Source organism: Chelonoidis abingdonii, chromosome 18 (genome assembly GCF_003597395.2).
Source record: "Chelonoidis abingdonii isolate Lonesome George chromosome 18, CheloAbing_2.0, whole genome shotgun sequence".
NCBI lineage: Eukaryota > Metazoa > Chordata > Testudines > Testudinidae > Chelonoidis > Chelonoidis abingdonii.
The window spans coordinates 14,667,102-14,676,047 of NC_133786.1; the positions used below are offsets into that span (position 1 = coordinate 14,667,102).

Sequence of the window (8,946 nt, forward strand, 5' to 3'; positions counted from 1 at the left end):
CCGTGGGGCGGCTGCTGCTGCCGAGGGAGCCCTGGCCCCGCCTCGTCCCCCGGCGGTGGTGCAGCCTCCCGCCGCACCAGAAGGTGAGGGGCCGGGGGGCGCCCGGGTCTCCCTCCGCGGGACCCTGACCCCCAGAGCCGGAGCTGCCCCAGCCGCAGGGTCACCCCCTTTCTCTTCCCCACCCCGACTCCTCTGCCGCGGGGAAGCCCGGGGTGGGGGCCCCCGTGAGACGGAAACAGCCCCAGCCCAGCCGCCCCCTGGATCCCCTCTCAGACTCGCCGGCCGGGCCCTACAGACGGGCCCCTAGGCCCAAACCCGCAGGATGTGACCCAGGGCAGCCCTGGATCCCACTGGCCGATAGCCCAGTCAGCTGCGGCCGGGCTGGGATTTGCCCTTGTCTCCCTGCCCCTTCCCCACCTTTGCAGCGCAAGGGGGTGAGCAATTCCCCTGCGACAGTCTGAGTTATGAAGCACCTTGGGATGAAGGGCTCTGAATAAATGTGAGACTATTGTCGCCTTAGCATTATGGCCGTTTTATTGTTGACACCTTGGCAGTTTCTGGATTGAAAAGCATTGACTGGCCTGTCGCCTCAATTGGTGGAAGGTGTTCTAGGATCCCTTGCGCTATGGCTGGATTGTTCTTGTGCAGGTGCCTTTGCCGGCTCTTTCACCTACGATGCAGATGGGGACTATCGCTCGGTGGGAGAAGAAGGAAGGGGAGAAGATCAGCGAGGGAGATCTGATTGCAGAGGTATAGTGGAGAGACTGCCCCTAACCAGGATGTCCACAGTTATGGGGCAGGAAGGACCAGTTCTTATGGGGAGCCTCTATTTAGGCCACTCACTTTCTGTTGGGGTGAGAGGCAGCTCCATAACCAGAAGACAAGGCAGGTTGTGGTTTCTAAAATTGTTCCTGTACTAAATACGTGCCCTGGATTTTGTTACAGGTCACCCCAAATGGACATAAATGTTCTTTGCTCACTCTTACCCATTATCTTTGATTCAGCATTGGAAGGTTGACTCCTGCTGCTCATCAGCCCATGCCAGCTTCCATTACCCACTTGTTCAATTTTCAAACAAACACCTCATTGTTTCCTTGTACTCCCCTGTCAGTCTGTCTATCCATCTGGCCCCTCTCATGCTTAGATTGTAAATTGTCTGGGGCAAGGATCCTCTTTGTGTTTTGTGTGTGTACAGCACCTGGCACAGTAGTGTCCTGATCAATGTCTGGGACTCCTAGGTACTGTGAAATACAGATAATAAAAATTAATATTAATCTTCTGAAGCCACTTCATTGAAGGGATTAAAAACAGCCACTACCCCTCAGAGTTGCCTGCTGTTTCCTAGCTACTTGTGAGAGGGATTGAACCTCATTTGTTCTACAGTCTCTCTTCCTTTTCAGCCAAGTTGCTGCTGTCAGCTGAGACAATTCTCACCATGACTTTATATGCCAAGGAGCTTCACCCACAGACATCAGACTGGAGGATTCTGAGCTGAGGTGAAGCCTTTTTTGGGTTTTTTTGGCTATAACAAGATCGTTCTCTTTTTGCAAAGGTGGAAACAGACAAAGCAACAGTGGGATTTGAGAGTCTGGAAGAATGTTATTTGGCCAAGATCCTGGTAGCAGAAGGGACAAGAGATGTTCCCATTGGGTCTGTAATATGTATCACAGTTGAAAAGTAAGTACGTTGATAAAATCTCAGTAGAGTGATGAATTGGGAACCTGGCGGGTTGGATGCCCAGGCTGAAGCATTAAGCACATTATCTTCCATGTTGTCTTCATGGCTCCGTTTGCTCCTCTTCCAGGCCTGAGTTTATTGATGCCTTTAAGAATTTTACCTTGGATTCTGCAGCATCTGCTGCTCCAGCAGCCTCAGTGCCTCCCCCTCCAGCGGCAGCTCCCCCACCACCAGCTCAGCCCTCTGTGCAGGCTCCAGGCAGCTCCTACCCTCCTCACATGCAGGTAAGGCCTGTACATACCCTCAGTGAATTCTTCTTCAGTGTCTGTCTTCTGACTGTCTAACACTCTTAGCTCCTAGGCACTGTGATGTAGATATAAACCATGGGCCTTATTAGCTCTAGCTGCAGGAGTGTGTCAGCTGATCCATCCTGCAGATTTAAAATGGGCTTCAGGGGAGGGACCCTCATCAGTTAAGCTTTGAAAATTGTTTTCGGGTCCCTGGTATCAGTCGAAGAAGACTCTCTGCTCCCTCTAGGATTCCAGTTCCCTCAGACTATAAAAAGCTCCTGTATGGACATTATTCTCTTCTTCTTAGGAGGTAATGATATTGCTTGGGTAATGTGGCTAGTAGATGGCCTAGCCACACAGACTGGAGTAAAGGATGAAGGCACCAGCAAGCCGCAAAGCAGCACCCTGTCTCTGGTTCCCTGAGGATAAATACTTAGTCACTGGGCTAGAAAGAGACTGAAATCCAGTGCTTAGGGCACCCTCTGGGAGAGGGGAGACCCTGGGTCCAGTCCCGCTGCTCCAATCTCTCGTTCATTATTTATCCACAGTGGAACAGCTTCAACAGGAGAGACTGAGGGAGCCCCACATGAGAATATCCCATTGCTCAGTGGTTAGTGCGTTCTCCTGAGAGGTGGGAGACTCCTGTTCAAATCCTTTCTTGCCCTCTAGCCCGAGTGAAGGGAGGATTGGATCTGGGTGCCCCACATCCTAGGTGAATGCTCTATCCTCTGGGCTAAAAGTTATAAGGTGGGTGGCACCATCACCTCCTCCTCCAGCAGTTTTTGTGTGGAGCGAGGCAGGTGCTGAACTCATTCCCACAAGAAGTGGCCTAGGCGGTTGGTTCCCCGTCGTGATCACTAACAGAGCTAGGTGCCTCCCTGCAGCCCAGACTCGAGTGCCACCAGTGTGAGTGGGACAGGGTTTCGTACACACCCCTGTGGTAGGCATTGGCTGGCTTAGGTAGTTCCTCACCTAGTATGCTGGCTTTTGTGACTCATGTTTAAGGCACCTCTCTGTCCCTGTTCATTGTATAGGAAGCCTGGGCCTCTAGCTCGGCTTTGTAGGTTGCAGAGTTGTTCCTGGGATTTCTCTAGGCCACTGAAAGTTAGGCACCATGACACTCAGCGTTAAAGGAACTTAGGAGCTGCATCACACCCTCTGTTACTCTGCTGGGGCCCAGTTATGTGGGAAGAATTTCTTTTAAGTTTGCATAGCAGGGGAGTAGACCATTAGTGCTTGGTTAGTTCTAATGTGGTTAGATGCTGAGGTATCTCTGTGACTGCCTAGTACTGCTACATTATCCTGTGTTTGTCTATCTTAATTACTTATATGGCCTCTTTACCTTTGCAGCCGAGCATCTCACAACCTTTAATGGGCTTAGCCTTGCAATACCCTGTGAAGTAGGGAGTTGCTATAATCCCAATTCTACAGGTGGGGAGCTGAGGTACAATGAGATTGTGACTTGCCCAGGGTGTGTCAGGAAGTCTATGGTGGTACAGGGAATTTAACCCAATCGCTGGAATCCCAGACTAGCGCCTTGCCCACTGGACCATGCTTCCTTTCTACTGCTCCTTTCTTGTTCAAGGATGGTCGAATGTTGATTCTCTAACAAGTTCTGCAGTGATGCAGGAGAAGCGATACTAATGTCTTGCACAGTTGTGCACGTCCTCATTATTGAATGCATATCTAAAGTGCCTGCCACTGTAGTACCTGAGTGACAGGGTGTGTCATTCTCAGCATAGCTCTTTCCATCTGCCCCTTCGTTTTTCATAGCATTGTGTTCAGGAGTCAGATTCCAAATGGAGTTGGGGGAACCTCACCTGTTCTGGGAATTGAGAGTTTTATTTCCATTTCTGCCACTGACTTGCTGTGTGACCTCAGACAAGGCACTCCACGTATCTATGTCTCAATATCCCCGTCTGTACACTTGGGCTCTTTGGTTAAAAAGTGTTATATAAGTGCTAGGTGATGGTTATTTACTAGCACTAAACAGGCAAAGCAGAATCCCAACAGGAAAATCCCTCAGTTGTTGCCTCTCAATTTTCTTCCTTAATTTGCCTTGTTTAAAGAAGCTAAACCAAAGATTTGGCAGCAGCAGCAGCATTGCACCCTGCTTGGTTGGGTTAGGCAGGCCCAGGAGCATATTTGTGCTGGCTCATTCTCAAGGGTAACACGCTTGTAGGAGTTTGAAGTCATGCTCCTGTTCCCAGTTGGCTTTCAGCTATCTGTTATGATATGCTCGCATTCTTTTGACTCCATAGATTCTTCTCCCTGCTCTCTCGCCTACGATGACAATGGGCACGGTTCAGAGGTGGGAGAAGAAGGTTGGTGAGAAACTGAGTGAAGGAGACTTACTGGCAGAAATTGAAACAGACAAAGCCACGATAGGTGAGCAATTTCTAACCCTGAGAGGGACCACAGATTGTTTTTAAACCTCTGGGGAGAGAGCGGTCCACAGTAGTTTCAAACCAGCCTTTTCTCTTCCAGCTGCAAAGGGCAGCAGGCCTTGGTGCAATGTAAAAGAAGCAATTTAAAGCTATCTCCTGTCCTCTTGTAGTTCTAGGTGATGGAGCTGCCAGTAGCAGCTCCCAGCTTTGCACCAGCCCTGTTGTGTTAGACCTGCGGTACGTGGAGACTTCTCCCCAGTGTTGTTTTAAAGATCTGTTAAAAAGTGGCAGGGATTTAGTTACTGATGGGAGACTGAAAGCATCATCCAGAGGAACTCTTCATTGTGAGACATCAGTGCCAACCTTCTGGTTATTTGATCTTCCCCAGCATTCATCAGTCATTTTCTTTTAAGGCTTTGAAGTGCAGGAAGAAGGTTACCTGGCAAAAATTCTGGTGTCTGAAGGAACAAGGGATGTGCCATTAGGAACCCCACTCTGTATCATTGTGGAGAAGGAGTCTGATATTCCAGCATTTGCTGACTACAGAGAGACTGGAGTAGCTGACATCAAACCACAAGCACCACCACCCAGTCCTCCCCCTCTGGTAAAAACTATCTCTGATAGGGAAGAGAAGTGGGGGGACCATTAGCAGTTGGTAATCTGACCTGAATAATCCTGCTGGTGTGGACCTTGTGAAGCTTGAACTCCAATAATGTGTTTGTGGTTTCATGAGTCAAAGGATAACGTGAGATGGCTACCACCTGTTAGCACAAGCTAGTCTGTCCTCTGGGAACTGATGGAGGTTGTTCCCTGTGTCTGTAATCCAGGCTGCTGCCTGTTCCAGTTTTAAATGCCCCAAATGATGGGGATACAAGTCACTTACTGCTCCTTCTGGGAGATGATTCCACAACCTAATCAGTTGCACTCCCATAAAGGCTTTCTGATGGAAGACATTATGAGAAAATTTAGTCTATTTCTCTGTACCTTCCTAAATAATTCTTCTCCCCCATACCTGTAGTGTTATGTTCCCCACCAATCTCCTTATACTTATGAAGTGAAACTTGAAGACTTTAGCTGAATGTCTATGCAGCTAATGACTGTGTCTAACCCATTCTCTTAAGGCGGCAGCACCTCCACCCCAGCCCACTGCTCCTTCAGCTCCAGCAGTCACATCACCCGGGGCTCCCGCACATAAAGGAAGGGTAATAATTAGCCCCCTGGCGAAGAAATTGGCAGCAGAAAGAGGAATTGACATTGCGCAGGTGAAAGGTCAGTTGCCATCTCTGTTCTTATGCAAGTCTCTGCTGCCCTTAGATATGTACTTAGCTGTCCATTCCCTCACAGTCCATCGAATATGTTTTCCGGTCATGGATTACAGCCGAACGTCCAATTGCTGTGCTAAGTGACTGGGTTAGAAAGGGAGTGGGTTTCATTTTAACTTGCATTTTCCCAATATGGCATTGCATGAAATCATCTTAAATTTCACATGTCCCTCCACCAGGTACTGGACCAGATGGCAGAATCACGAAGAAAGATATTGAGTCATTTGTGCCTCCAAAGGTTGTCTCTGTGAGTAGGACTGTGAGATCTTGCACTACCGCATTAGTAGTTGTTATGCCATAAGTGTAGAGCTACCTGCTGTTCTTTGGAAGCAGCTGAAGACTGCAATCAGCAGGTGAAGTATGGGTATTCTGATGACTGACAAGTCGTGCTGGTGATTGGACAGTGTGGAATGTTGTACCTGAAAGTGTTGGGGAGTCAGCATGTGTAGGACTTGAGAAACCTGAGACAAGATGTTCTCCTTTTTTATTTGTCACTTTAGAATTTTGCTGCAGAAGCACATCCTGCCTCTCTAGGTGTTTATATGGTCCCCATTACCATAGTAACAGAACAGCTGATGGAGTTGGGGAGCGTTGAGGAATGCAGTTTAGGAGGGGAAAATCAAAGCAAGTCCAATATTAAAAACTGAAAGTCTTCTGCAGTCATCCTTACTTTCCAATCGTCTGATGGAGTTCTGCTTTGTAGCTGTAACCTTATAGGCTGGTACCTATCACTAATATTTATTACCAGTTCTTAATTAGAATATAGTAGCTATAGATATCAATTCCATATGTTTCATATACCCACAAACACCACATTATTATTAAGGCCTTAACATTTGGGTTTGTGAATCACTTAAAATGCATTAGGGTAGGAAGCTATAGGAAGAGAGTGCCTTCTGCTTATTAAAGAAGGTTACCTGGAAATGGGGAGAGTAGTTGTGTTTCAGCCATCTGTTTTCCACCACAGCCTTATTGACAGGAGTTATCCCAAAGCTTGTCTCCATAATACTGATTTCTAGTTTCTTACAAACCCCAGCTCACATTTGAACAATGACTGGAAACCCAGCTACCTGTCTCTCTCTTTGCATACAGCCCCAGGCAGCTCCTGTTGCACCTGCAGCTCCAACAGCAGCACCACCTCCTTCAGGCGTCTTCACAGATATCCCCATCAGTAATATTCGGAGGGTAAGAGGTTTTCCTTCTTTCTCTCCCTTTAAAGAGGAGATTGTATTTACACATAGGAGTCTTTCCAGAAACATTAAACATTTAACCACTGTTGACTAAGGTCCCTTTTAACCAGGAGGGCCAGTTGATGTTGAAGGATAGGGAACTTTGTGGAAGAAATGATTTAATAGTGCTGGTTTGAGCAAGGCATAGAACTGGCAGGTGTTGAGCAAGCTTCCCCTATGCAGCTTTGCTAATGCACCTCCATTCTGACCTGCGAGGTCTCTCCCTGTCCACAGCTTTGTCAATGCACCTCAGTCCTAATCTGCAGCAACCCTTCTATCCCAGTTTGCACCTTGAGCAGAGACAGCCAATTGTGCTAAATCATGTCGTGGTGGTTGATGTACCCAAAAAAGGGGACTAGGGTGAAATCCACCGTCTCGAGAAATGAAAATTGAAGCAAAATCCCACTCTCATTTTTACTGCTATTAGTGATTTATAGTAGGGTGACGTGTTTCTAGGTGTCTGGTGCCTTATGATGGACAACCATTCCTTTAGCCAAATCTCTGTCTTCTGGTGTAATGAACTTCATTTGAAGGTGAGGGTGAGATCTTGTTCTTGTGGAGGTGCCTTTTATATACATCAGCTGCTTTATTGTGTTTATAAAAATGCATCCATCCATCGTTTCTGGCCTCGTACAATCTCTCTCTCTCAAATACAAATAACAGGACCAATTTCCCCAAAACTAAGATGCTTCCCAAATCACCATAACAAAGTTTTCCTCTGTCCCAGCCCATCTGTTCATCTCTCTACTCCATTCAGCAAAAGCCTAAGAGAACACAATGAGAGAAGGGGTATAAATTCTAGCTGTCTTAAAAATGCAAAATCCGTATATTGGTGTTTTGGCTATTGTTTGCTGCTCAGTGGTCTTTATATAGCAACTCCAAAGACACTTGGACCAAACCCAATTGTGCTGTAATGTGTGCATCTAAGACAGAGGTGTGCATTGTCAGCCCTGCTTTTAGCTTGGATGGAAACCCATTTTGCAAAGTGTGTTGTGTTTTAATGACCTGCTCTGTTTGCCTTCAGGTCATTGCTCAGCGTTTGATGCAGTCTAAACAAACAATACCTCACTACTATCTGTCTATTGATATAAATGTGGGAGAAATACTGGAGCTCAGGAAAGAACTTAATAAGGTAACACTACTGAAGGGTTGTGGTGTGGGTCTGAGCGACAAGTAGATAACCAGTATGGTGAGCCTCCTGCGTCTGTTCTTCAGTGTTGAGCCAGCTGGATTTGGGAAGAACGGGTTCCTTCGCATCCAAAGTTTGCTGCCTCCTGCTAGTCAGGTGAAGAAGTCTTCTTCATCCAAACGCTGTCCATTGCGTGCTCAGAGTTCCCCAACCTGATCACATTGAATCCTAGACAAGCTGCACAGCTTTCTTTTACTCTTGTTGCCTCAGCTAGAAAATAGGATAAAGAGCAGGATCAAACCATAAACAAGATGGTGCTTCTGAGCTGAGTTTTTTCTTTTGAAGAAATGAAGATAGCACGCATCCCAAAACTGAATGCTGCTTCTCAGACTGTGATGGGGGAGATGCAAATGTTAAATGGGCTTAAGACACTTTCAGATGTTGTTTCCTCTTAGAGATGTTCTAGATTGACTGTGATAGGGTCACACAGTAAGTGTGAACAGGTAGTATAGTCTCGTGTTTATGCAAATTAATTCCGTTTTTGTGGTGACTATAAGGAGTGAGTAAATCACTGACGTTTCAAACCTCTGTCTTCTCTTTACAGGAGGTGTCAGAGAACATTAAGCTTTCTGTCAATGATTTCATCATTAAAGCTTCAGCTCTGGCATGTGTGAAGGTGCCTGAAGCCAATTCCTCATGGTTGGACACTGTTATCAGGCAGTAAGTATGTGGTCCAAAAGCAGCTAGTAACTTTATTCAGTATTCAAGTATCAGAGGGGTAGCCGTGTTAGTCTGGATCTGTAAAAGCAGCAGAGAATCCTGTGGCACCTTATAGACTAACAGACGTTTTGGAGCGTGAGCTTTCGTGGGTGAATTCCCACTTCGTCAGACGCAGGTAGTGGAAATTTCCAG

General features: G+C 47.0%; 1 protein-coding gene and 1 long non-coding RNA gene across 2 annotated transcripts in view; both read left to right on the top strand.

Moving 5' to 3' along the window:
• The window catches only part of LOC116824038 (uncharacterized), a 141,671-nt gene that overhangs the window by 4,437 nt on the left and 128,288 nt on the right, over positions 1-8,946 (top strand). The gene's annotated exons all lie outside the window — the stretch shown is intronic.
• On the top strand, positions 7-8,774 carry DLAT (dihydrolipoamide S-acetyltransferase). The gene is made up of 11 exons (XM_032788018.2): positions 7-83; positions 649-750; positions 1,553-1,677; positions 1,805-1,961; positions 4,229-4,355; positions 4,768-4,958; positions 5,476-5,623; positions 5,856-5,923; positions 6,769-6,861; positions 7,930-8,037; positions 8,639-8,774. Exons 2-11 carry the CDS (start codon positions 676-678, stop codon positions 8,756-8,758), a joined length of 1,212 nt encoding a protein of 403 aa, XP_032643909.1. The 5' UTR covers positions 7-83; positions 649-675; the 3' UTR covers positions 8,759-8,774.